The 27,903-nt window shown below is 37.4% G+C and overlaps 1 protein-coding gene across 1 annotated transcript in view; it reads right to left on the minus strand.

Annotated features, from left to right (window-relative positions):
* The window catches only part of SLC6A15 (solute carrier family 6 member 15), a 42,797-nt gene extending 16,092 nt beyond the window's left edge, over positions 1-26,705 (minus strand). The window contains exons 1-5 of the mRNA XM_055341871.1: positions 26,635-26,705; positions 6,939-7,413; positions 2,028-2,185; positions 1,542-1,668; positions 31-212 (exon numbers count right to left, since the gene is read on the minus strand). Coding sequence (XP_055197846.1) covers positions 31-212; positions 1,542-1,668; positions 2,028-2,185; positions 6,939-7,227 — 756 coding nt within the window. The 5' untranslated portion in view covers positions 7,228-7,413; positions 26,635-26,705. The remainder of the gene's footprint in view (positions 1-30; positions 213-1,541; positions 1,669-2,027; positions 2,186-6,938; positions 7,414-26,634) is intronic.
* Positions 26,706-27,903: the final 1,198 nt, after the last annotated feature.

Genomic DNA, 27,903 nt, shown 5'->3' on the forward strand with positions numbered 1-27,903 from the left:
CAGAGTCAGGAGGGACTCTAACATACTAACTTTTCCAGAAGATTGAATGCCTTTGATCATAGCCAAGCAAACCACAACCCAGGCAGCCAGCAAGCAGATGGTCATCTTCCAGTTTAAGCCCCCACTTTCAGAAATGGAACTGGAAATATTCAGGGTTTCTCTGTACCAGTAATAGGTGGTGGCAGAACTTTTTTCACATTCTGGCTCTACAACTATGGAAAGAAAGGTAATACAATCATTTCAGAGTAGGAAGAGTAATTAGGTTATTGTTCTGCTCCCAGTAAGCCTGCAAATCAGTTCTTAATATTTCATAGAAAAGTACACTATTCTACAGAAGCATTTAAGTTCACCATGAAAACTCAACTGTGCAAAATTGTGAAAAATCCACAGACATGTATTCTTGTTGATATTTTTTATTACACATCGCTGAAATAGGAATATGTAAGCTTTTTATCAAAGTAGTTAAAATACATCAGGTTTATAGCCCCTTCAATGCCCAGAATTATCTGACTGACTTCCTGGGACAGAGCTGTCAAGTATGCTAGCTGCTGGTCAGATGTGACTTTTGAAATGAAGCTAGTCTAAAGTGGCATGTACTATAAATACAAAATACCAGAAGATTTTAGAGACGTTGTGCAATTAAATAATGTAAATTAGGGCATTAATAATTTTTCTATTAATTATTTGTTGAAATGTTAATATTTTGGAAAAAATAGTTCACCTATTTCTTACTTGTTTCAGTGTGGCTAGCTAGTAGTAAATTTTAGACTACATACATGTGTTGCATTCGATGTTTACTGGACATCACTACTAGATGGACTTGTCCTTTGTGTACGTTCTAGAATTTAAACATAAATGATTGAAAAACTAAACAGAACTAAAGATACAAAAACAATTACTTCAATCCTAATTCTTTTTGCCCTAATTTTTATGTTACTTTTATTTTTTTCTCCTTTATGACTACCTGTAGGTCCTTTTAAAAAAAAATCTGTGTGACTGAAGTATAGTTGACATACAATGTTATTCATTTCGATGTACAATATAATGATTGTACAATTCTGTACATGACACAATGCTCACAATAGGTGTAGTTAGTTACCATGTGTCACCATATAATTATTACAGTATTATTGACCATCTTCCTTATGCTGTACTTTTCATCTCCATAACTTACTCGTTTTATAGCCGGAAGTTGTATTTTATTTATTTTAATCAAAATATTAGGCATCAAGAAAGGTGTACAAAATAAAAAACTGTCAAAGTTAACAACCGAAGGGTTGTAATATTTTACCATAATGTCGTGGGGCATGATAAAATGACTTGGGAAGAGCTAGTAAAATTAGAGGGTGCCAAAGGTCTTTGCTCTAAGTACGCCAATCCTAAAAGTGAAGAAAGCTTGCTAGGATAATTTTGCAAGATTTTTCTACATTATTTTCAGAAAAGAAAAAAAATCTCAAAATATCATGCCCTTAGCAACTTTATGATCTTTATATACAAAAAAAAAAAAAAAAGAAAAAAACACTGAATGATACATGTCTTACAAGTGTGTGAAGCATTTTTCACCAAAGGACATTGATCCCAAGGTAGAGGCTGCTGAAAAGATTGAGAAAAATAGAACAAACTCCAGCCAATGATGACATTGTAGTAGAGACCCACAAAAAAGCACACCTGCAAAAACAAAATAGTGTGATTACATTATGCTTCCTATACCCCTTCCTTTGAAATGAGATGAAATGCATAAAGCCCCATTTAACATGTTAAAAAATCCTCCCCATTTCATTTTTATTTGAAACACATTATCTTTTCTAAGAAGATGTCTCTCTTAGGTCTTAGGAACATGCATTATCAAGATTGAACTATATTAATATTTACAGCTTTGATAGTGTATTAGTGCAAACTAATCGTGTTTTTTTAACACAATTAAGAGTTGAATAGAAATACACACTCAAGGGTTTCATTTAAATGCAAACTATACAATGACAAACCCTGTAAAAATTATATAACATATACCATACCAGGAAACTTACTACACAACTTGCAAATCCAATGCCACCCAGTTTAGGGCTTATGTAATTCCATACACCAATGCTGCCTCGCCGGATTCTTTGACCCACAGCAAGTTCCAGGAAAAAAAGGGGAATACCTATTACCAGAAGCAGTATTAAATATGGCAAAAGATATGCACCTACAGAGACAAGAACAAATAAAATAGATCATATTTTCAAAAGTCACAGTAGAGAATACACTAATTTTGAATATCTCATTAAAGACAGTATTTGAACTTCTATTATAGTATAATTATAAAGGACTTGAAAGAATATGCAATTTCATCATTTTAAACCTTCTAGTATTTGAAACCTGGATTTGACAGCTACAAAGAGTTTCTGATAAAAAAATAATTATCGTAAAAGTAAGAATGTAAAGTTTTAGTTTCATTTTATTGGAAGGGTAGATCTTCATTTTCCATAAAAATAACTGATTTCTCAAAGTTAATTATTTTGTCAAGTAGGCATCACAAACTCCTGGAATTCTTATTCATATGATGCTCATGAAGCAATTTATTAAATCTCATTCAAACTCAACTAAACATGCATTCCAAATCAGTTTAATTAGAATGAATGAAATTTTATAGTATTAAAGCTGACTTTTTTCCCCTAAATAACAACAGGAGAGAAGAAATGGCAGCTTAGACTGAAAAGGAAAAAAAAAAACAGGAAAAGAAAAAGAACTTTTACATCAGACAAATATCATTTTTTTCTCATAAATACTTCATTTAAAAAGTATATTTCAGGAATTTTTGTTTCCCTTTCTTTTTTTTAAGAGAGAGAGAGAGAGAGAGAATGTGGGCACACAGGCTAAGGGCAGGGGAGGGGCAGAGAGAGGAGGGAGAGAATCTTAAGCAGGATCCATGCCTAGTGTAGAGCCCGTCATGGGGCTCAATCTCACAACCCTGAGATCATAATCTGAGTCAAAATCAAGTCAGAAGCTTAACCAACTGATTCTATACACTAATTCAAAATTAGTGTATTGCCACCCAAGCACCCCAAAAGGAATTTTTTATTTTTCAAAATTCTGTGAAGGGGCAGTGAAGTTGAGTGAGAAACTAAGATATTTAATACCTATTGAAAATACATGTGCAAATGTATATTATCCTTGTGGTAAGATTTTCATACTTAAAAAAATTATAGCTAAACCTCGAATTAAGACATATGACCAGTTATTTTAAAATAGTTTCACAATATTATTATCAGGCTTTATTAACTGATAAAGTTAAATGTGAAATGTATTCATTTCTACATAAGAACACATATGCAAACTATTCATTAAATAACCTCTAGAATGAACTTCCTACATTCAAATTTCCTATCTGGAGCTTTGTCCAATCAGATACTGTCAAGGCAATCATGCAATTGATGGTGTCAATGCCATAAGAGGCCATTTGTTGTATTCTCCCATTTTTTAAAAAAGAAGTGTTTGATGGCTTTGAATAGATTGAATAGATTCTGAGATTTATCTCAGTATCTTTGTACACCTCTGAAATTATGACCATATACAAGAATTTCCCTAATATTGTGGTCCATAGAAAATCTCTACTTTCTTATGACTGATTTGCAGTCTTTTGGACTTGAGTTGATTCTACAAATGGATACATAATGTAAAGCATGGATGCGTGAGCTCATAAAACAGAATTATCAACTATCTAATACTAAAATGATTAGTAACATTCAGGTGCTAATGACCTTAAAATGCTTCCCAAAAGACTGAAAGTACATTTTAACACATGCACCTAATCCTAGAATGTGGATGAGTTTGTGTATGTGTGAATGACAGGGAAAGTGAATTAAAACTGGACTCCTTGGGAATCTTTCCTCAGTTATGTGTGCATGACATGCTATTAGATACTTCTAACTCACATTAGCCCCCATATTAATAATAGTTATAACTAAATAAATAAATTAAATAAATAGAAACATCATAACTAAGACAAAACTGAGCATTTACTATTTGCCAGGCACATTTCTAAGCCTGATACGCATAGTTATCCATGTATTCCTTACAAGAATCCAATGGGGTGAGTATCATCATCATCATTTTACAGATGCGGGAACTAAACTAGAAAAAGTAAGCTAACTTGTAAAAGGTCACATGGCTAGTGTGGGAAAGAGCCAGGCTTCAAGGCCAAATTGACTTCAAAACCTGAGCTGGTAAAATAATATATATATATATATTTAATAATATATATATATTTAATGTATATATATATACATTAAAAATAATAAAATTAAATTTAAAAATAAAAATAAAACAAATTAAATAAATAATTTAAAAAAAATGAGCTGGAAGCTTCTATATTATACTACTTATTAAGCATCACCATTGTTCTTTAAGTTTAATATCTTCAGACAAATCATCTTATGTTGGGTCTGTTACTTTTTAGTTCTATTATTCATGAAGTGCCTCAAGTGACAAATGAGTGAGATTCAGGTTGTCTGAGGCTGTTTGACTAGACAGCTGAATACACTACTCAAATATCCCAAAAGCTCAACGCTACGCTGCATGTTGGGTATAGCCTTTTGTACCCTGGCAGTCATTTAGAGATGATAAAGTCCATTGGCATTTTGTAATATCACTGTCTAGTATTTGTGATTAGAACAAAGGAAACGATAGTAGGAACAGCATTTTGACTCTTTTTGCATTTGAAAATAAGGAGGAGGAGCACATTTTTCTAATAACTAATTTCTATTTTTATTTAATTGGAGTTAGATTTGCCAACATATAGTATAGTATCCAGTGCTCGTCCCATCAAGTGCCCCCCTCAGTGTCGGTCACCCAGTTACCCCATCCCCCCACCCGCCTCCCCTTCCACTACCCTTTGTGCTTTACCCAGAGTTAGGAGTCTATCGTGTTTTGTCACCCTCTCTAATATTTCCCATTCATTTTCCCTCCTTTCCCCTATAATCCCTTTCACTATTTCTTATACTAATTTCTAAATATGAAATCCTTTGAGTTCTCTGCCAAAACAAAAATGGTATTAAATGGAAAGCAACATGACTTTAGCCAAGACAGCCTTCTTTCTCAACAGTGTGGTGAGTGAGGCTCACAAGATGAAAGGCTTAAAGATCAGAATTCATCTTCTGCTAGTCTTGGCAAATGGGATGGCTCATGAAAAACAAAAAGCAGGTAGTATAACTAGTCAAGTCAAATAAGTATAACTTATTTGACAAATAATGCATATGTGGTGTTAATGACTAGCTAAGGAGCTTACAGTTTCAGTGGCATGCTGTGCAGTGTATCATGGACTTGCTACATTGATAATTACCTCTCAGGCAGATTTGTCCAACGGGCAACTATTTCTACACCAGTTGCTATGTGCCTAGCTGAATTAACTAAGCAAGATCTTAAATATATCTTGTTATCAGAACACCTTAGCTTTTTATCTTATAATCGAAAAAAGAAATTTCACATATGATTTTATTATTTCATTTGATTTGTACATCAAGTATAAATACCATATTTTCATCCAATCAACAACACTATCACAAACTGGAATCAAATCCCAAAACATTCTTTCTACCCTTTGTGCGCTGATATGCAGCTAATATAATATTTGGTTTTTAACCACATTTATTTTAATAGTCGCCATGTAATAAAGTTTCAACTCAAATGTTAGTTAACATTACTTGACTTTGATGTACTATAGCACTTGCAGAGCAGCCCACGTGGCTCAGCGGTTTAGCGCCTGCCTTCAGCCCAGGGCGTGATCCTGGAGACCTGGAATCGAGTCCCATGTCAGGCTCCCTGCATGGAGCCTGCTTCTCCCTCTGCCTGTGTCTCTGCTTCTCTCCCTCTCTCGGTGTCTCCCATGAATAAATAAATAAAATCTTTAAAAAAAAAAAAAAAGAACTTGCATCCCAACATGAACAATACATTCCTTTGTATATACTTTTTAAATTGATCTGTAAGATAATTTTTGTTAAACAACCCTTATTGAGTATGTACACAAATACAAAAAGGTAGAATATTATGTTGATGGAGATATATTTGTTTAAAATTAAGGACGGAAGTGCCTTGGTGGCTCAGGTGGTTAAGCGTCATGATCCCAGGACCCTGGGATGGAGTCCTACTTTGTCAAGCTCCCTGCCCAGTGGGGACACTGCTTGGATCTCTCCTTCTGCCCCAATCCCCTGCTCATGCTCTCTCTCCCTCCACCCTCCCTCAGATAAGTAAATAAAATCTTAAAAAGAAAAATGAAATTATATTAAGGATGCTAATTTCCTTAAAGTTTTCTTTGAAACTAAACTTTGCCCCCCAAATACTGTAGCATTAGAAACCAAATATATATAATATCTAAGGATGAAGAATGTCTGCTTTACATTAATTATATGATTAAATCCCTTCTACTGGGATCTACAAAATTCTGGGCAGCATTTGAACACCATAATTATTGTAAATTATATGTAATTTTCTTTTGAAAAGTGAAATAATTCAAAATTCAGAATTAATAAATTGTGGAGAGAACATTCTTTCTGACTTCTTTCACCAGTACTGTCTTATATGAGAAACTTTAGATTTTTCTCCGAAGAGTAACTGACAGGCATAAGGGATGCCTCTAACATTTGTTAGAAAGGTCAGGAATTTAGTGATGTTTAATAGCACCCACAGAAAGAATGTGAGAATATACTACCCTTAAGTAATCTTTGAGTATTCATAATAAGCCATTAGCTCCTATGGAAACCTAATCTGAAAACAGAGTTGCGCTCACTTTCAACAATGGAGTCTCCCTGGCTTCACAATGGAATTCATAGTTTCTGAAATAATGAGACTGCAGCAACAACATGGGCTACTTGAGACAGGCAGTTGCAATTTACTCACCAATGTGTCACTTAACAACAACAACAAAAACAAAAAATAAAAAAATAAAAAAACCCAAAACTTACCACCTCCATTCTTCTGACATAGGTATGGGAATCGCCACACATTTCCTAAACCTACAGAATATCCAACTTGGGCCAAGATGTATTGTAGCTTGCTATTCCAAGCTGGTCTTTCATCTTCGACTTCGGATTCTTCTTCAACATCGGTATCTTTCTCTTCCTGAACATCAACAATCAGTTCACTCTTCTTAAAAGCATCATCAGCTGAGTCTTCATTGGAAAGAAGGTCTTTGACAGACTCAATAACTTCATCATCTAATTCTCTTTTTACCACCTTGCTATTCTTCGGCATTGGAAAGTGTGGGTATTACTACTATTATTTTTAAAAAATATCCTTATGGTAAATTTGTTAATTCTTTTTTGAAATATGTTAATTGATATGAATAAAAGATGGAGGAAGGTATCATATAAATCCTTGGTTCAAGGTGACAGAGTCTTAATGAATCTTGGATCTGTATGTCCAATATCCAATGGACACCTGTAAAATTTTAAGTTGAAAAACAATAATATTAAGGGGGGAAATATTTAAAATACTGAAGACTCTTTATTAATAATTTTTATGATAACTCTTTCTGTAAAGTATAAGACATCTGATTGCCCTTGTCCCTTCAGAGCTTAATAATTACCAGAAGTGGAATAATTGTAAAGTACACACGTGCTTCAGACACACTTTCTTTTAACTAACTTCTTCCTTCTTGCAAAATCTAATTTGATCCCAGATATACTCCAATGCAAAACTATGCTATTTGTTAGTAATTAAAATTTTGTGACTCTCTCTCTTAATTCTTCCTTTTTACCTGTCTGACTAATGCACGTCCCTTATTTTATTCCTTACAGAATTACAATTACATGCCATCCTATTAACTGTCTTATACAGAATCTCTTCTGTACACATATTTATCATTCACTCACTTGATATTAATTGTAATATGGATAAAATACAGAGATATAAACAGTAATGAATCATATGATATCTACTTTAAAGGAGCTTTTATCTAACAGGGAGAAAGGCACCTCCCAAATAATTATACTACATTATATAATTTATATTACCCAACACCATTAAGATAGGAGACATCAGGAATGTTGAACAAAAGTGGCATTATAGTTGGGCAGGGATGGAGTGAGGCCACACCAAATGTAAGGAATAGCATAAACAGATGCAAGAGGTGGTAACTATTATTATTTGTGTAAACATTCTCTCAAATGACCCAAAAAACACACTGCCACCACTTGACATTTTTCCCTTTATTTCTTTTTACATTATATCTTATATCCTTTTCTCTGTTCAAATACAAACCAAGTAAGTGTATAGGGTGTATTTATAAACCAATGACATTGTCAATTTTAAAAAGTGATTGGGCAGCCAGGGTGGCTCAGCAGTTGAGCCTCTGCCTTCCGCCCAGGGCATGATCCTGGGGTCCCAGGATCAAGTCCCACGTTGGGCTCCCTGCATGAAGCCTGCTTCTCCCTCTGCCTGTGTCTCTGCCTCTCTCTCTCCTTCTCTCTCATGAATAAATAAATCTTTAAAAAATAAAAATAAGGGCAGCCCCGGTGGCTCAGTGGTTTAGTGCCACCTTCAGCCCAGGGCCTGATCCTGGAGACCTGGGATCGAATCCCACGTCGGGCTTCCTGAGTGGGGCCTGCTTCTCCCTCTGCCTGTGTCTCTGCCCCACCACCACCCTTCTCTCTCTGTGTCTCTCATGAATAAATAAATAAAATATTTAAAAAAAAAATAAAAATAAAAAGTGATTGAACATATGAATGTTTCTCTTCAAAGCTGGGTTGGGAGGCTTTAGAAATAATCTACCAAGAATTTTGTCATTTATTTCTAGAAAAATAATGGAATTCTTTGATAGAACTGTGTTAGATTTACATTCAAAGTCAGAGGGAACCCTGGGTGGCGCAGCGGTTTGGCGCCTGCCTTTGGCCCAGGGCGCGATCCTGGAGACCCGGGATCGAGTCCCACGTTGGGCTCCCAGTGCATGGAGCCTGCTTCTCCCTCTGCCTGTGTCTCTGCCTTGCCTCTCTCTATCTCTGTGTGTGACTATCATAAATAAATAAAAATTAAAAGAAAAAAAAATAAATTACATTCAAACTCAGAGAATTAGCCCATCATAATTTAATTCATAATCTTAATGAACAAGACAGGGTGCTTGGTGACTCAATGAAAAAGAAAAACAGGAACTCATTAACTTGACCATGTAACTTATTTGTTGCCTTTAGGTTTGGAGGTGTTTAGTTCTTTCCAAATTAAAATAACAGCAAACCCTCATTTTGGATTTAGTGAGGATTAAGAGTTAGACTGTGAAGGAAATTCTGAAAAACTACCATTGAAAATATTTAAATAGGTGGGGGGGAATGGGTGACGGGCACTGAGGGGGGCACTTGACGGGATGAGCACTGAGTGTTATTCTGTATGTTGGTAAACTGAACACCAATAAAAAATAAATTTATTTTTAAAAAAAGAAAATATTTAAATAATAGACACATCTCTAGAATAAATGAGCAACTTTTTATAGTGACTATTGTAAAGACATCACCAAGTTTTTGATGTGGAAATAGTTTCAAGAGGTTGTGGATTATGTCTGTTTAATTTGCTGTCTTTTCTCTGAGAGATCAGTAAATATTAGGGGAGTAAATGAATAAATAGAACCATTGAAAAACTGAAATAAGCTAATTTTCCACATATTTTTTGCTGGAAGAAAACAATCTGACATATAGGAAACTATGATTTGTGAGACATGAATTATGTAAAGATCTACACTTGTTGAATTATCTAAAGATAAGTTATTAGCACAGTAATTTAACTGATACATAGATAAAAGCATTGGCTCTAATCTAACAAACTTGAGACTTCTAGTTCTTTCATTTATTAGTTGTATAACTTATAGTAATAGAATAATTCTTAACCTTAGTTTTCTCAATAAAGTAAGGTTGTTAGCTATTCTTTTTGCTTTTTTCCATATAAATAGAAAGATAAGGAATACATCAAAGTTTAGAAATATTATTAGGGTGAAGACATCCACAATTTCAGAAGAAAATATTTAAAAGACAGGGTTCACTCATGAGCCTCCCCCAAATTCATTGTCTCACAAATTGTAGTATTTCTTCTATAAATATCTAGTATTTGCAGAAAAAAAATACACAAAAAAATCAAATGAAAAAAAAATTTTGGACACTGCTGAATATTTTTTTACACATTTAATGAATAATTATACAAATGTACATATGCTATCCTTTGGCAAAGTTTACATTTAAAAGTTTCTATCAGACTGGGGCCCCTGGATGGCACAGTCAGTTAAACTCTGGGTTTTGGCTCAGGTCCTGATCTCAGGGTAGTGAGATCTAGCCCCACATGGGGCTCCATACTCCACATAGAGTCTGCTTAAGATTCCCTCTGTCCCTTTCCCCCTGTGCTCTCTTTCTGAAATAAGTCAACAAATCTTAAAAAAAATAAAATAATATTTTCTATCAAACAACCCAAAGTTCATATCTTCCATGAAAAAAAATCAATGTCAAGTGTAAACAAAATTGAAATACAATGATATAATACAAATGCCTGCAATATATTTAATATATAAAACATATCTATATATACAGATTATATAATACAATAATCCTGGGCAATGTTTATAAAATTAAACATATTTTAAAAGGAAGCTAAAGTTGTTGCATTTATTTCGTGCTCTCTTCTTCACTAGGCCATAAACTCTGCTTAGAAAATGATTTTATCTTACTCATCTCGCATTCTCAAGGTTTAAACTTATCTGTCCAATGAATGAGCTCCAAAAAGGACACATTAATATTGTATGATAACTATAAGTATTCTGCACTATTACACGTTTGGTTGTTTTTTGGGTTTTTGATTTTTTTATCCTAAGGCCCTAGACTTATTGAGTCAGAGACTTTCCTTTCAGAGGCTTCATAAAGCCAAGAGTAAAGATATAAACTGAGTTTCTGAATGCATTTGTAAAATCCATTGTATATAAGACAACAATTGGAAGCCAAATTATTTTCACATCTTTAAGACCCAACTTTTCTAAAATATAACATGTTTTATCACGCCAAAAGCTTACTTGAAGAACTTAGTTCTTAAAAGTAGACCATAAATATAGGTTAAAAAGAGAATGAAAAGCGAAGCTGACTATTGCCAAAAAGTATATTGATCATTGCTACATCTGGGAAAAGAAATGAAGCAGGAATGTCCAGGAAGGAGGTGAGGTGGAAGGTCATAAAGTGTCAGCAATCTGCAGGTCATGGGCAGTAGGATAATCAGTTTCAAGTAACTGCACAGCCTCTGCCAAGTTAGCACCAGCCATTCATGCAACAGAAAGAAGCTATCATCTACTGCACTTTGACTGCACTTAGGAGTTTCATTGGCAGTCTACATCATTACCTGGTAAAGGCCTCCCATCTACCCCTGAGCAACAGATATTCAAGATCGAGGTCAACAAAATATTACCCATGGGTCAACTACAACCCATTGTGCGATTTTATAAATAAATTTATACTGGAACATAGCCATACCCACGCATTTACATATTTTTCTATAGCTAATTTTGTGCTGCAACAGCAGAGTCAATTTATACAGACTGCAAAGTTTAAAATATTTACTGATTGTATTGAAAAAACTTGACAACCACTGTTTCAGAGAATAAATTTGAATTGAAAATGTGGAGTTCTTCAGACCACTTGATATAGACTCCATTTGTATGGCACTAATTTCTTTATCAAATAGTATGACAAGATAGAACTCTACCCATTTAAAAATAAGTAATTACCAAGAATGATAGGGTTTTATATAGAACCAGGGAGATGGAGTAGGAGTAGTTGACAGGGAAAGAAACAAATGTAGAAAATATATATCAAGAAACAGAGTGCTCTAGAGTTTCAAGTATTTTACTTAAGAAAACTCAGAGATTCAACAAAATAAAGATAAAATGAAGTTCCTTTTGAAAAAAAAAATCAGACACCTGGGTGGCTCAACGGTTGAGCATCTGCCTTAGGCTCAGGGCGTGATCCCCAGGGTCCCGGGATCAAGTCCCTCATCGGGCTCCCTGCATGGAGCCTGCTTCTCCCTTTGCCTATGTCTCTGCCTCTCTTTCTCTGTGTCTCTTATGAATGGATAAATAATTTTTAAAAAATAGATAAATAAATATTAAAAGAAATTTTAAAAACTCAAAGAAAATATATAAAAAATGATTGGGAAGAAAAAAGTTAAATAGATGAATACTGAATACAGATAAGAGATGGGAAATTCAGTATAGGGATAAAAGGTACATTAGAAACAAATAAAGGCTGCCACAAGTACATCCATAGACCTGGAGAACAGACTTACGGAAGCTTCTCAAAAAGAATGAAAAGAGTCAAATATCTTAAAGTAATTCAGAGAAAAGCTAATGGAAACAGAGGTCAGATAAAGGTGATCCAACAAACTTAAAAAAATTGTTTTTTACAAATTCATTCAGAAACTCAATTTATATCTTTCCTTTTGGCTTTATGCAGCCTCTGAAAGGAAGGCAAGAAAACAGAATTAATATAACACAAAATACTGAAAGATAACAGAAGTTTTGCTCAGATTCATATTTTCAAAAAGTAGTAATACAGAGGTGTCGATCCTAAAAAATACTGGGATAAAGATTCCTAGGGATTTCAAGCAGAAGTAGAAAGGGGGAATAAAAAGACTCCTCAGTATGTTTCATAACTGCTAAAAAAAAAATTAAGAGGAAAAAACAATCTCCGATTTTTATACTCAAGTATTTTGTATTCCACTTATAAAAGCCACAGGCAAATATTCTTGTCTGTAAGAGATCTGATGATCCCTCTTGGGGAGGGAGAGAAACAGGTTACATGATCATGAAATTTGGCCAAGTAAGAGAGAAAAAAGGTAAAGACCTCATTAACAGAGAAGTCATGTTAATGGATAGAAGTGAACACTAATTTAAACAGAAAATAAGCTTTAAAATCTATATGAATTATGTTTAGATGAAAAATATAAATTAAAATTCAGAAAATAAAACCAGGAATTGAAGCAGAAGATTAGAAAGAAATAAAAGCATGAGAATATCCTCATATTTCATATCAGGAAGCAATTTAGGATACTGTCTAACTATAAAACACAGTAAAAAAAAAAAAAGATAATGACCCCAATCTCTTCACATTTTCATATAATCCTTCTTGTTTATTTTTATTGAGATCTTGTAGAAATTAACATTTCTTGCTGTGAAGAGACATATATTGATGCCAAACACTTATATTTAGTTTCTAGAAACAGACGGAGTTCAAATCCTAGCTCTATCACTTATGGTTTTATGACCTTGGCTAAGTTACTTTGTTATCTAATAATAAAGTGCTTGGATAAATGCCAACACATTGAAAGAACTCAATATATGTCTTCTTTTGTTATTATGATTATTGTCCCTATTATAGCTGTATTCTGTTATAACGGACTTATTGCAAATTATTAAGGATAATGTAAGTCTAGAGCCAATGCCATACGTTCAAATCATTTTAACATCACTTTTTTTTCCTAATGCCATTTTTTTGTTGCTGTATAATAAGTTACCTCAAAATTTAGTGGCTTAGCAAACAAATGTCTTATTTGCTTATGATTCTGTGTGTTTGCAATTTGAACTAGGCTTACACGATCAGTTGTTTTGCTGGTCTTGACTCAGGTCATGTCTCCACTATAGTCATCTATCAACTCAAGTGGGGAAGGATGGTCTAGGATGGTCTAGGATGGTCTCACTCACATTCTGGCAGGAGGCAGCCTATCAGCCAGAGCACTTTTTTTGTTGTTGTTTTTTGTTTTTTTATAAGTAGAGCTTTTCTTTCTTTCTTTTTTTATTTTATTTATTTATTCATGAGAGAAACAGAGAGAGAGGCAGAGACACAGGCAGAGGGAGAAGCAGGCTCCATGCAGGGAGCCCGATATGGGACTCGATCCCGGGGCCCCAGGATCATGCCCTGGGCTGAAGGCGGCGCTAAACCGCTGAGCCACCCGGGCTGCCCAGCCAGAGCACTTTATTCTTCCAAATGTAATCTCTCCAAAATGCTAGCTTCAACTTGTTCACATTATAAGCTCAGAGTTCTAACTCTAGCCAAAAGAAGCCCAACATGCAAGTGCCAGTGAAGCCTCTGTGTAGCATCTGCTCATGTTTCATGGCCCAAAGCAAGTCACACAGCTAAGTCCAGGTTGATTAGAGGGGCTAACCCCTACCTTTTGATGGAAGGAGCAACAAAATCAAATTCCAAAACATATGAGTAGAGAGAAAAGAAAACTACTGCCACCTTCTTTGCAAATAATCTTCTACGCTTGTCCAGTTAGCACTCCCCTCCCTGGATTCTGAATCCTGAGGACGGGAACAAAGAGATCAAAAGGTTGGCATCTCACTCAATTCCAAAGGTATTATGCCCAGGCTCTAACTACTACCACCGTAGTCATGGATTCTGGTTCCTAGCTTTAAGAACTGTTTTCATTCTTGCCCTTTTCCATCTCATTACCAAGCACCCCATTGTTCCTTTGAGCCCGAACCTTGCCAATATTTATTTTATTTTTGCCTCGTAGCCAGGCATCAATTTCTGCAGCTTGCAAACAAAGAATCTTAAATAACATGGCTCCAATCAATGTAAAACAATTGGTATCTTTCCATTCATTTACTGTAAAAGGACTTAACATATACTTTAAAATGTTGGGAACATTACATTACTTAATTTGGACTTATATTTACATTTTTCTCATTCTCCCATTTTTGTATTGCTTTAATTGTCTTCATATGCAAGTTTTCAGAAAAAAAATCTATTTTGAAGAACTTAAAACTAGATTCAAAACATTTTTAAATCAACATAATAAATTTCTAACTCAGTGCTTCTCAACCCTAACCTTTTTAATTTTTTTTTCTTTTTTGAGATTGTTTCCTTGCCTTTTCAGATAAGTTTTGAAGTTAGCTTGTTAATTTCTACCCCAAAGAAAGAGCCTGCTAGAATTTTAACTAGGATTGTATTGATTCTATAAATCCATTTGGGGAGCATTGACATCTTAACAATTTGAGCTTTCTAATCTATGAACTTGGTATATCTCTTCATTTACTTATATCTCTTTAACTTCTCTCTGGAAAAGTTGATTTTTTAACACAAGCTTCCTATTGTGCAACATTGATAATTTGAGCTTATGGTGTTTTAGGATTTTTATATACACAGTATGTCAAAGGTAAATAAAGTTTAAGCTCTCTCTAATTGTTTACCTTTCATTTATTTTTCTTGACTTACCTACTGGCTCGGGCATCCACTAAAATTCTGAATAGGAATGTTAAGAGAGACACCTTCATCAATGCCCTGATGCTAATGGGAACATACTCACTATTTTACTAAGTACAATATTAGCTATGGATTTTTTTTCATAGTTGTCTTTTGTCAGTTTAGGGAAGTTTCTTTTTATTCCTAGTTCAGAGAGGGTCTTATTTTTTTTTAATTCTGATTAATTGTTGAATTTGGCACATAATTTTCTACCTTTATTGAGATAATCATATAACATCTCTTTTTTTTTTAGAGGTTTTATCTATTTGAGAGAGGGAGTAAAAGAGCAAGAGAAAGCTAGTGAGCATGAGCGGGGAGGAGCATAGGGAAAGGGAGAAGCAGACCTCCCGCTAAGCAGGGAACACAGATGATGCTGATGACCTGGGATGAATCCTGGGACTCAATCCCAGGATTCCAGGATCATGATCTGAGCCAAAGGCAGATGCTTAACCGACTGAGCCACCCAGGTGCGCCAATCATATAACTTCTTAATCTACTGATACACAATATAACATCAATTGATTTTGTATTTTAGATTAATCCTTCATTATGAAATAAATGCCACTGATCGAGATGTATTACCTTTTTAATATATTACTGGAATCAATTTGCTAATATCTTGATAAGGATTTTTTCAACATTATTCATAGGAACGTGGATATATAATTTTTTCTTGTATTTTGCTTCTCTGGTTTTGGTGGACTCATATATGGAATTTTAAAATGGTCTCTCATTTATTTTCTGAGAAAATACATGTAGAATTAAGTTTTATTTCTTCCTTAAATGTTTGGCAGCACTCACCAATGAAGCCATCTGGGCCTGGAGTTTTCTTTCAGAGAATATGTTTAATTAAAAATACAATTTATTAAAAAATGCACTTTGTGTCATTGATATATAGCTACTGAATTTCCTTTTTTCTCATATTAGTTTTAGTAAGTTGTGTTTTTCAAACACATTTCACTTAAATTGTCAAATTTTGTTTGTAGAAAGCAGTTCATAATATTCCGTAGTTTTTTTAATAGTTGTAGGATATGTAGTCATATCACATTTTTTATTCCTGATATTGACAACAGGTGTTTTCTCTGCTTTGTCTTAATTAATCTTGCTAATATTTTCACTATGTAATTAAAATATTGTGCAATTCTTATTCTATCTTTCAAGACTTCTTAGTTCTTAAACTATTGTTACAACTTCTTTTGAAACTGTTTTAAATTCTAATTAACATTTCCAGTGAAAATATGCAAAGACCTAAAATAACAGACAGGCACTTGCATCTTAGAGATGAGAAAGGATTCAAATAGACTGCTTGCGCTGGCTAATTGTTGGTACATGCCAAAAGTTTAATATTCTATAATAAAGAACTAGAAGTACAGCAAATTATCTCCCTGACTTGGACAATTATAAATTTTACTGAATAAAATTTTCTTCAAATATGAACCAATTGTGAACAGTGAATCTGAACTTTATAGTAGATTCAAATGAAACATATTTTTCTAATTCTAACATATAGGGTAAAAAAATAAAGGCTGTCTGAATAAAAACAAAATAAAACAAAATGTTAAACCATATAGCAAGACTCAAGAAAAAAATGACACATCTAAAACTTCAACAATATAAAAATCAACCTAAACATTTCTTTTGCAAATTATATCCCCTTCACATAAAATGTTTGCATTGAGAAAAAAATAATAAAATTCACAGAGTCAATCAAAAGGAGAGAATGTTTCTTTACAAATGACAATACAATGTCACAATTTACACTTTATATATTTTACCCAAAAAGGTAGACTATAACACGCCTATGAGGATGGCTAACATATTTTTAAAAACAAGTCTTAAAAAGTAAAGACAACAAAAGTTGGTGAGGATGAAAAAAACTAGATCAATCATATATTTCTGGTAGAAATATAAAATAGTACAGCCACTCTAAAAAATACAGCTGGTAGTTCCTTTTAGCACTAATAACAGAGTTACTGACCACCAATTTGCACTCTTCGACATAAATCCCAGAAAAATAAAAACTTATTTTCAAGCAGGAACTTATACATAAATACCAACTTTATTTACAATAGCCTGAAACTGAATGTCTTTCAGGGGGTGAATGGTAAAACAAGTTGTATTTCCTCCATATCATGTAATATCAGCAATAAAAAAGGAAAGAATTATTGATACTTGCAATAACTTGGACGAACCTCAAGGAAATGATGCCACATGGGGAAAAAGGCCAATTTCACACGGATGCATATTGCATAATTCCATTTATAGAACATTTGTGAAATAACATAATGATATAGATGAACCACAGAACAGTGGTTGCTAGGAGTTAGGGTAGGGAAGGGCAGGTGAGTGTGCTATAATGGACAAGGGAATCTCGTGAGATGGTACAGTTTAGTATGTTCATTATGGTTAAGGATTACATGAAACTACACATTTGATAAAACTACAAAGAACTATACCCATATACACACACAGGCAGAGAAAATAACTGCATAATCTGAAAAACTCTGGATTACACCAATATCAATATGCTGGTTTTGATATTGTACTGTATATATATATAAGATTGTAAAATGAGAGAGGCTAGGTGAAGAGTGCACAGGACTTCCCTTTGTACCTTCCTATGAACTTGCAATTATTTCAAAATTATAATTATAAAGTAATATCCATAAAGTGAGATGTATCTTTCGTTGACTTCTATGAACCAAGGGATTGAACTAAGAGATTCAAAATCTTAAAGCATTTCTTTTTTTTTTTTTTTTAGACTTTATATATTTACTCATGAGAGACAGAGAGAGAGAGAGAGAGGCAGAGACACAGGCAGGGGGAGAAGCAGGCTCCAGGCTGGGAGCCAGACGCGGGACTCGATCAAGGGCCTCCAGGATCACGCCCTGGGCCGAAGGCAGACACTCAACCGCTGAGCCACCCAGGCGTCCCTTAACAAAGTATTTCAGGAAGTCCTTTAAACATTTTTAAAATAGACAAGAAATTGTTTTAAATTCTTAAAATTTTGTTAATATAATGAGAACACCTCAGGTTTAGACATTGTATTCATTTCCTAAGAATTCTGTAACAACTTTAAATTTAGTGGTTTCACATTGCACAAATGAATTTTTTCAAGGCTCTGGAAACCAGAGATCCAAAATAATTTTTAATAAACCAGAATCAAGGTGTGGTCAGGTCTCTCCCTCAAGAGGACCTAGGAGACAATCTGTTCCTTGCCTTTTCTAGTTTCTGGAGGCTGCCAGCAGGTCTTCACTTAAAGCCACATCCCTCCCATCTCTAACTCCAGTCCCTCCTCCTCATCTGTGTGTATCTGATATTCCTTTGACTCTTTCATATATGGACATGGTGATATAGGGCCCATCTGGATATATCAGAATAATCTCTTCATCAGAGGATTATGTCTGTCAAGACTCTTTTTCTAAATAAGGTAACATTCACAAGTACCAAGACTTAGTAGATAGACCTATTTTAGGAGCTATTATTAGCTGACGATAGGCGTATAACATTACACTCCATTTATCTATATTTTTGAGTTATGTCATGAAAAATGAATTTGGAGGCAATAAACATGTTTTAGTCGTTATCATCATAAAATGTCAAGTATGATCTTTCTTAGTTATTTCCCATGGTAGATTGTTTACAAAAAGAACATTTACAATTCCTCCCAATGCTGTACATGTTTGCTACTCTACCCATCAGGAAGTGGAATCTATTTCCTGTTCTCTTAATTCTGGGCTGCACTTGAACTTGAATTTGAATTCTGGAATTACCTGAACTTGCTTTGACCAGGGGAAGGCCAAAAGAAGTGACAGGGCAAGTTCCAAGGCTAGGCCTAAAGAAGCCTGACAGTTTCAGTTTTCATCCTTTTGGAATTCAGACACTATATAGAAAAGTCTATCTGCCCTGCTAGAAATCCCACATGGAAATAGAGGGAGCACCTTAGCCAGCCACCAATTGTTCCAGGCATTTAGCTGAAGCCCTAGGCATAAGAACAAAGGCACTGACATTCTACTCCCAGTCCAACTGCTAACCATACCAACTGGAGCTGATGAGGTACCCACAGCCCAGCCACACACAGAATAATAAGAAATAATAATTCATCATTGTTTTAAATTATTACAATACCAGAAAGGCAACAGAGGGTACAGGGGCTCAATAAACCATTTTAAAATGGTTCACACCATTTGTTTTGAACCTACTGGAAAAAAAAAAAAAACAACAGTGGTGGAGAAGATTTGTTATGTATCAATAGAAAACTGAAATATTTGCCTGTGGGGGAGACAAATTATTCAATTTGTCAATTAAATTATTCAATTATTGAAGTATTCAATTTCAGTTAAATTCATTGAATTTAACCTAAAGTATAAATATTTAACTACTGAAATTTAAAATATTGTCCAAGGAATTGTTCACAACAGGGCTAGACCTATGCAAAAGGGGTGCTGTTTAGATTTTTAAATCCATGCAGTGATTTTCTTTTAAGCATAAGATAAATATTAACCTTGAAAGACACATTTAGTCATCCTTTTGTAAAGTGCCATGTGGTCAGTCTTGTATTTTAGGCATTTGTATGTCAGAAATGCACCAGGGATTATCACAACAAAACTCACAGACATCAAAGTGATCATAAGGTAATAATAGCAAAACACTCTACACACATAAATTAACAACCTAGATGAAATGAACAAATTTCTTGAAAAATACAAACTCCTACAACTTACCCAATATCAAACAGATCATGTAATAGCTCTACATCTGTTAAGGAACTTAAATGAACATTATTTAAAATTCTCACTAAAGAAATCTCTAAGCCTAGCTGGTTTCACTGGGGAATCCTAGTAAACATTTAAAGAATTAACACCAGCTCCGCACTCTCTCTCCTACATAACAGAAGATAGTGGAACACTACACAATTCATCTAATGAAACTAGTATTACTCTGATACTCTGAAGACAGTACCAAGGAAAAAGAATACCAAAACCTATAAATCTATATCCCTTATAAATATGGGCACAAAATTCCTCAACACAATATTAGAAAATAGAACTCGGTAATATATCACAGGAATTATATACCATGACCAAATGGGCTTTGTTCTAGGTGTACAAGGCTGGTTCAGTATTCAAAAATCAATAATGCAATATACCATAACTACAGGCTAAAGAAAAAAATCATGATTATATCAATCGATTCAGAAAAGGCATTTGTAAAAAAGAAAAAAAGAAAGAAAAGGCATTTGTAATTTAAAAATTGCCCCAAAAAACCCCAACTAGGAATGAAATTAAATTTTATCAATTTGATAAAAATCAACTGCAAAAAACATACAGTTGGTATTACTTATCAATGAAAGACCGAATGCTTTTGTCTTAAGATCAGAAACAAGAATACCCGTTCTCATACTTTTAAGAGAGTGAGCAGAGTACTGAAAGTTCTAGCTAGTGCAATAAGGAAAGAAAAGGAAATACAAAGCATAAATATTGGAAATAAAGAAAGAAATTTTCCGTATTTGCAGACATTCTGGTTGTCTATATTGAAAATCCCAAGGAATCTACAAAACATCGATAGTACTTTTATGCTGAAAAATATAAAGTGCTGATGAAAACAATCAAAAAAGATCTAAATACATAAACAGACGTAACTACCATGTTCATGGTTTGGAAGACTAACATAGTAAATATGTAAATTCTCTCAAAATTGATATACAAGTTTAATGTGATACCTATAAAATCCCAGAAAAATAATTTATAGATAAATTATTACAAAATTTATATTAAAAGGTAGAGAACTAAAACAGCAACAAACATTTAGAACAGAAGAATGAATTGAATCATTCTACCTGATCTTAAGACTTATTCTGTACCTACAGTAATGAAAATTGTGTGAAGTTAGCAGAAGGGTAGATACATAGATTAATGAAACAGAAGAGAGTATTCATAAATAAACCCTCAAAAAATACACCCAACTGATTTTTGACAAAGGTGCAAAGGTTATTTCAATGGAGAAAAAAATGACACCCCTTTCAACAAATGGTTCTGAAATAACTGGATAGCTCTAGGCAAAAATATGATCTCAACCTAAATCTCACACCTTACACAACACTTAACTCAAACTGGATCATGGATTTAAATGTAAGACATAAAACTATAAAACTTTCAAAAATAAATCATCGGAGAAAATCTTTGAGATACAGGGCTAAGCAGAGTCCTTAGATATGACAACAAAAGCAAAATCCACTAATGTGAAATCTGGTAAACTGAACTTCAAAATTAAAAACTTTTGCTTTAAAAAAAATAAATAAATAAATAAAAAATAAATAAAAACTTTTGCTTTATGAAAGAACCTGTTAAGGGGATGAAATAATGAGCTAGAGACTGGAAGAAAAATATTTGCAGGCCAGATGTCTGGGAAAGGGCTGGTATTTAGGATCTATAAAAAAATGTATAAAACTCAACAATTAAAACCAATTTTAAAATGAGTAAAAAAATATACAGGGACATTTCAATTGAATATGATGTGTGGATGACAAATGAGCGCCATGTAATGAGGTTCAATGTTATTACCCACTAAGGAAATGCCAATTAAAACTACAATGAGATGTCACTGCATACCTCTCAAAATGGCTAAAATACAGTGACAACAAAATTCTGGCAAGGATACAGAGAAACTGGATACATTGCTGGTAAGAATGTGAAATGGTACAGCGCTCTGGAAAACTAAGCATGTAACTACAATATAACCCAGCAATTACACTCCTGAGCATTTATCCTGGAGAAATGAGAATTTATGTTCCATAAAACCTGTAAATGAGTATCTACAGCAGCTTTATTCATAATAACCCTAAACTGGAAATGACCCAGATGTCTTTCAATGGGTTAATGGTTAAACAAACTTTGGTAAATCCGTGCCACGGAGTGCTACTCAAAAATAAACTACTGATATACACAACAACTTGGATGAATTTATAGACAACTATTCTGAGTGGGAAAAGCCAGTTTGAAAATGCTGCATATTACATGATTCCATTTTGATTTCTTGAAATACAAAAATAATATGAAGGGCAGAGTGATGTGGCTGTGGTTATAAAGGGCAACACAGGGATTTTTACAGTGAGGGAATTGTTCTGAAACTTGACTTTATCAACGTCAATATTCTGATGATGACATTGTAATGGTTTTGCAAAAGGTTACATTTTCAGGAAACTGCCTGAAGAGCACACAAAAGCTCTCTGTATTGTTTCTCAACAACTACATGTGAATCTGTAACATCTCAAAATTTTTTTAAAAGCTGTCAACTCACTAAATCTTTTTGCACTTTTATACTGATAAAACCGGCTAAATTTAGTGAATCCACTAAATCTCATCTGCTGCTCTAATATAATGTTATTGCTAAGAAACTGGAAGTAGAAACTTTCTTGTAAAATCAGAAACCGCAAAAAACCATAGAGCCAAAATACCCCTTGACTTTTATACCTTACTCATTCTACAGCATCTGATGCCTGGATACTGTTCTCCCAAGGGTATTTGCTATCATCTTCACTTTAGAATATATTTTAATCTATATTTTCAGTAAATAATACAGTATTAAAGAGCATAGAGTGAAAAGTTATCTTCCCACTCTGTCCCTCAGCATATCTGTAAGTCATCCAACAGGTACTGTTGTATGTATAGTCAAGCTAAATATGTGTTTTCGCCCCACCCACCCAACCTGTTTCTTGTTACACAACTGTCACTATATGCATAACTCCGCATTTGGCTTTTCACTTAAAAAGCTTGCTCTCAATACAATTATTTGTTGGGGGGGTTATTTGTTTCATTTTGTCTTAATAATATGATAGACCACGGTATAAGTATATATTTAGGTCATTTCCGATAATCTGCTTCAGTGTTCAAGCAACTGACTTTGTATACCTGGCATTTGCATATCTGTAAAATAAATTCCTAGCAGTGGAACTACTTGATCAAAGATTATGTGCTTCTATAGATTTGGTAAATACTGCTAAGTGGCCCTTTATAAAAGCTGTCTCAACTTGGACCACAACAAGCAATGTAACAAGCAATGTATGAGAGTACCTGTTTCCCTCTGCCTTCTTCAATGTAGTAATTTTTGATCTTTGCCAATCTGATAGGTGAAAAAGCTTCCAGTGTAAACACTTATTTCAAAGATAATCCATGAAATCTTTTAAAAAAATATTTATTTATTCATTCATTCATTCATTCATTCATTCATGAGAGACACAGAGAGAGAGAGAGCAAGGCAGAGACATAGGCAGAGGGAGAAGGAGGCTCCATGCAGGAAGCCAGATGTGGGACTCGATGCCCAGATTCTGGGATCACGCGCTGAGCCAAAAGCAGACACTCAACCACTGAGCCACCCAGGCGTCCCAAAATCAATGAATCTTATGTGAAAAGATACTTTTGTGCATTAATCACAAGGAAATAAAGTGAAATAAACTGAAAACAGTTCTATACCAAGTGATACTGTACATTTACAACAATCCTGTAATCCTGTCTCTGGGGCTAGTTATTCACAGAGAAATATCAGAAAATCATTATTGGCCAAAGTTAATATTTAAGTAGATAAACTCATTAAAAATTTACTAAATCCATGCAGAAGAGTAGTAGTTAGGACTTATTTTAAGTTACAAGAGAAATTGGAAATAAAGATTCCTCCTGGCATGTAACTTTAAATGTTTTCATGTATTAGACCATGCCCATGGAATCTTGTTCAGAAAGAATTTTAATTTACTCTGCATAGAATATATTAAAATACCCAATCATGCCTATGTATATAGCAACAAAGGGTCAACACACTACCCAAAAGAAGTTGAGAAATAAATTGAGAAGTGAAAGTTTTCAGGGCTTTTGATAATCAGCAAGGTCTCTTTCAGGTCTATCATTTGAATCAATGATTTTTTTTTTTTCCTACCTGGGTAACCCCAGAGTTCAACAGAATGCAAATCTCTTCCTATTCATACCCAAGTTTTATTTTATGACTGGACAAGCACATTTTCTAACATGCACACAGCAAAATTTGAACTCTGATCACTGGGGAAATTAATGATTATAAATGCAGAGTTTAGGTTTTAGTAATTATTCTAACTTATTTTAATGACTGACAAGTAAGGCATCTCATTTGATTACTGGTATTTCAAATAGCTATTAGCTCATAAAAAATTTTTTCTACTTGCTATGGCTTGAATATTTGTGTTCTCCACTCCAAATTTATATATTGAAATTCTAATCCCAAGAGGATGGTATTAGGAGATGGGGACTTTTGGAGGTAATAAATATAATCCCAGAAAGCCAACTAGTCCCTTCCAACATGTGAGGACACAGCAAAAGACCTCATCTATGAAGCAGGAAGCAGGCTCTCACCAGACACCAAATCTGCTGGTGCCTTGTATTTCTCAGCCTGCAGAATGATGAGAAACGAATTTCTGTTGTTTATGAAGCATCCGGTTTATGGTATTTTGCTACAACAGCTTGAACAGACGGATCTCTTATTTACGTTATTATTCGGGTGACAGAGCATGCATTTTCCAGAAACATGTATAAAATCTTTCTTAATGTCATTAAAATATTACACCTTGGGCAGCCCGGGTGGCTCAGCGGCCCAGGGCCTGACCCTGGAGACCGGGGATCGAGCCCCACATCGGGCTCCCTGCGTGGAGCCTGCTCCTCCCTCTGCCTGTGTCTCTACCTCTCTCTCTGTGTCTCATGAATAGATAAATAAAATCATAAATAAATAAATAAATAAATAATAAATATATGTATGTTACATCTTGAGATGACATGTATTGGGAGTATAAAGTAATTCTTGAACCAAGAATTGGTTCTTGTCCACGTCTTATCCACGTGCAATCAGGAAAGAAAAAAAAAAAAAACACCGTAAGAGATCATCTTCCTTTCAAAATAGTGTGAATTCGGGGGACCCCCGGGTGGCCCAGCGGTTGAGCATCTGCCTCCAGCCCAGGGCGTGACCCTGGAGACCCGGGATCCAGTCCCGCATGGGGCTCCCTGCGTGGAGCCTGCTTCTCCCTCTGCCTGAGTCTCTGCCTCTCTCTCTCTGTCTCTAATAAATAAATAATCTTTAAAAAAAAAAGCGTGAATTCTTGCCTTCCTGAATGTCTCGCGTGCAGGAAAGCGGTCCATGAACTCAACAATACACTTGACTCCAATAAATCGCCACGGGTCCCTGATCACGCGGCCACAAAAAATACAACATGACGATTCTGATGATCAAAACCCCCCGACCTCAATGAGACGCATACCCTTCCCGGGCCACCGGGCCCCCCAGCGGGCACCCACGAGGTACCCCCTGCACAAGTCGGACCTGGGCGCCCACTCGCTGTGTGTCCTGCGGGAGGAGGTGGCGGGGGGCGCGGGTGCTGGGGCCGCTCGGTCAGAGGATGCTACTTCCTAAAGCAAACCTGTTCCGGGCGGTGGCAGGTGCAGAGCAGCTCCGCAAACTGGACGACGAGGCGCTGGGCCGCCGGCGGGAGCGCCAACGCCTGGGACCCGCGGACCGCGCCGACCGAGCCCCGCGCCCCGAGCCCCGCCCGCCCGCGAGCGGCGGACGCAGCCTCATTTGCATAAGCACCCAAACACTGCTGACGTCACGGCGCGGGCCCCGCCCCGTCTTACTCCAGCCGCTGCCTCCGAGCGGAGGACGCGGAGCGAGGGGAGCGAGCTGCGGGCCCGGGGGGCGACCCGCGGCCCCCGCGGCTGCGAGGCGCGGTCTCGGCCGGGCGGGTGCTGTGGACCCCCCGGGCCTGGCCGAGCTCCGCCCGTCCCCGCCGCGCTCCCGAGACCCCCAGCCCCAGCTCGCCCCGGGCCACGTGCCTCGGCGCCCCGCGGCCCACGTACCGACCGTTTCCCGCAGGACGCCTCGGGCGACGGGGGGCGGGGGTCCCGGGCGGACGCGGCCTCCGGGGGCGCCCTCGGCGGCGGCCGCAGGAGGCGGGAGGGGCGGGCCCGCTGCCCTCCCCGGCTCCCCTGGGGCTGCGGGCGCCGGGCTGCCCCGACCCTACCAACTTTCCCCTCGGAGCCGCGCGGCTCGGGCCGCACCCCTGCAGCCCGCCCGGGCTCCACCTGGAGCGCCCAGGTCTGGGGGGCCGGGGGCGACCCCGCGGCCAGAGGGGAGGCCGGCGGCTCGTCCCGACCCGTGCGCTGCCCCTGCTCGCCAACACCCCCCCGCCCCGCACCGGGCACAGGTGCGGGACGCGGCCTGGAGGTCGCCCGCCCGGCCCCACTTCGCGCTCCGAGCCTCGCAGCTGCCCCTCCCGCCCCGCGGGGCCCCCCGAGTCCCGCCCGGGTCCCGTCCCCCCCCCCCGGGGCGGCCGCCGGGGAGCCCCGCCCGGCCCAGCCCCGGGCCCTCGGCAGCCCGGGCGCGTCCCTACCGTTCGCGGGCTCCACCGCGCACCTGCCGCCGCGTCGGCTCCGGCAGCTGCAGCAGCGAGGCCGGCGGGGCGGGCCCGGGGCGGGGAGCCGGGGGGTCGCTGCCGCGGGCGGGCGGGGGGCGGGGGGCGGCGGCGCCTGCGTGTCGGCGGGGCCCGGGCGCGAGCTGCCGGCGCGCGGCTGCGTGCGCGCGGGTGTGAGCGCGGGTGTGACGGAGGCGCCCACGTGCCCGGCCCGCCCGCGCCGCGGCCGCCGGCTGCGCGCCCTGCGCCCCGGGGCGGCCTGGACCCCAGGCGCCCTCTGCCCCCGCTGGCGCTCCCCGCCGGCCGGTCACCCCCTGGGCAGCGGCCCCCCGCCCCACCCCGCCCCGCCCCGGGGCGCCCCGCCTCGCCCGGTCCCCCGCGAGGGCTCCCAGTGGGGCGCGGAGGCCGCCGAGACCTCCACACGGCCGCGCCACGCGCGGGATCCCCGGCGCCCAGCCCTGAGCCCAGAGCTTAGCCTTCTCCCTGAAAACGGCTGAGCCTTGCCCCACAACGGAGCGCGTGCTCCAAAGGTCAAGCGCTGCGTCCCTGAAACTCCTTTAGGGCCTTTCAAGATTTCAAGGCAATGCCAAGTCAGCCCGAAACAAAGGAGGGGAGCTTCAGGGGCCCTGTTCACCTGCAGACGGTGACTGTTTCCATCACAAAATACCTTTGCGCACTTTTAGGCCTTCCAGCAATCCTCGCATTTTGACGGTTTGTGTCCAATTAAGGCTGAATTAAACAACCAGGCCATTGCAGATAGGTTTCTCATGCAGTTAAAAAACAAAAAAAAAAACTCCTGGAAAGAAATCACAAGACCTCACTTTCAGGTCAGAACATTGCACTAATCCTTAGCTTTTACTACAGCCAAGAGAGCTTTTTTTCTCAGTCTCTTCCAATCTCACCTTTAAAATATATTTTTTTAATTAAATTAGATTTGATTCCCCGGATGCCTCCCCCCTGCCCTGAGCGAATAAAGACTCAGGCTAAAGAAAGACATATTTCTTCCAGAGGAAGAAAGTAAAAAATCGTTCCAATAAACTTCATGCAGAACACAGGGTATATTTTGTTTTTTTTTTTTTACTTCACAGAACTGGTGACAGGCAAATATTTATGTTGACCTATATCATTTTATATACTGAAGTTGATATACACTAGAAACGATACTAATAACAACTGAGGAGAATTTAAATAAGTAGAACTGTGTCCCCCATAATCAGGATTAGGTTTATCTGTGGGAAGGTTTTCTGT

This window comes from Nyctereutes procyonoides, unplaced genomic scaffold, assembly GCF_905146905.1.
Source record: "Nyctereutes procyonoides isolate TBG_1078 unplaced genomic scaffold, NYPRO_anot_genome, whole genome shotgun sequence".
NCBI classification, from domain to species: Eukaryota; Metazoa; Chordata; class Mammalia; order Carnivora; family Canidae; genus Nyctereutes; species Nyctereutes procyonoides.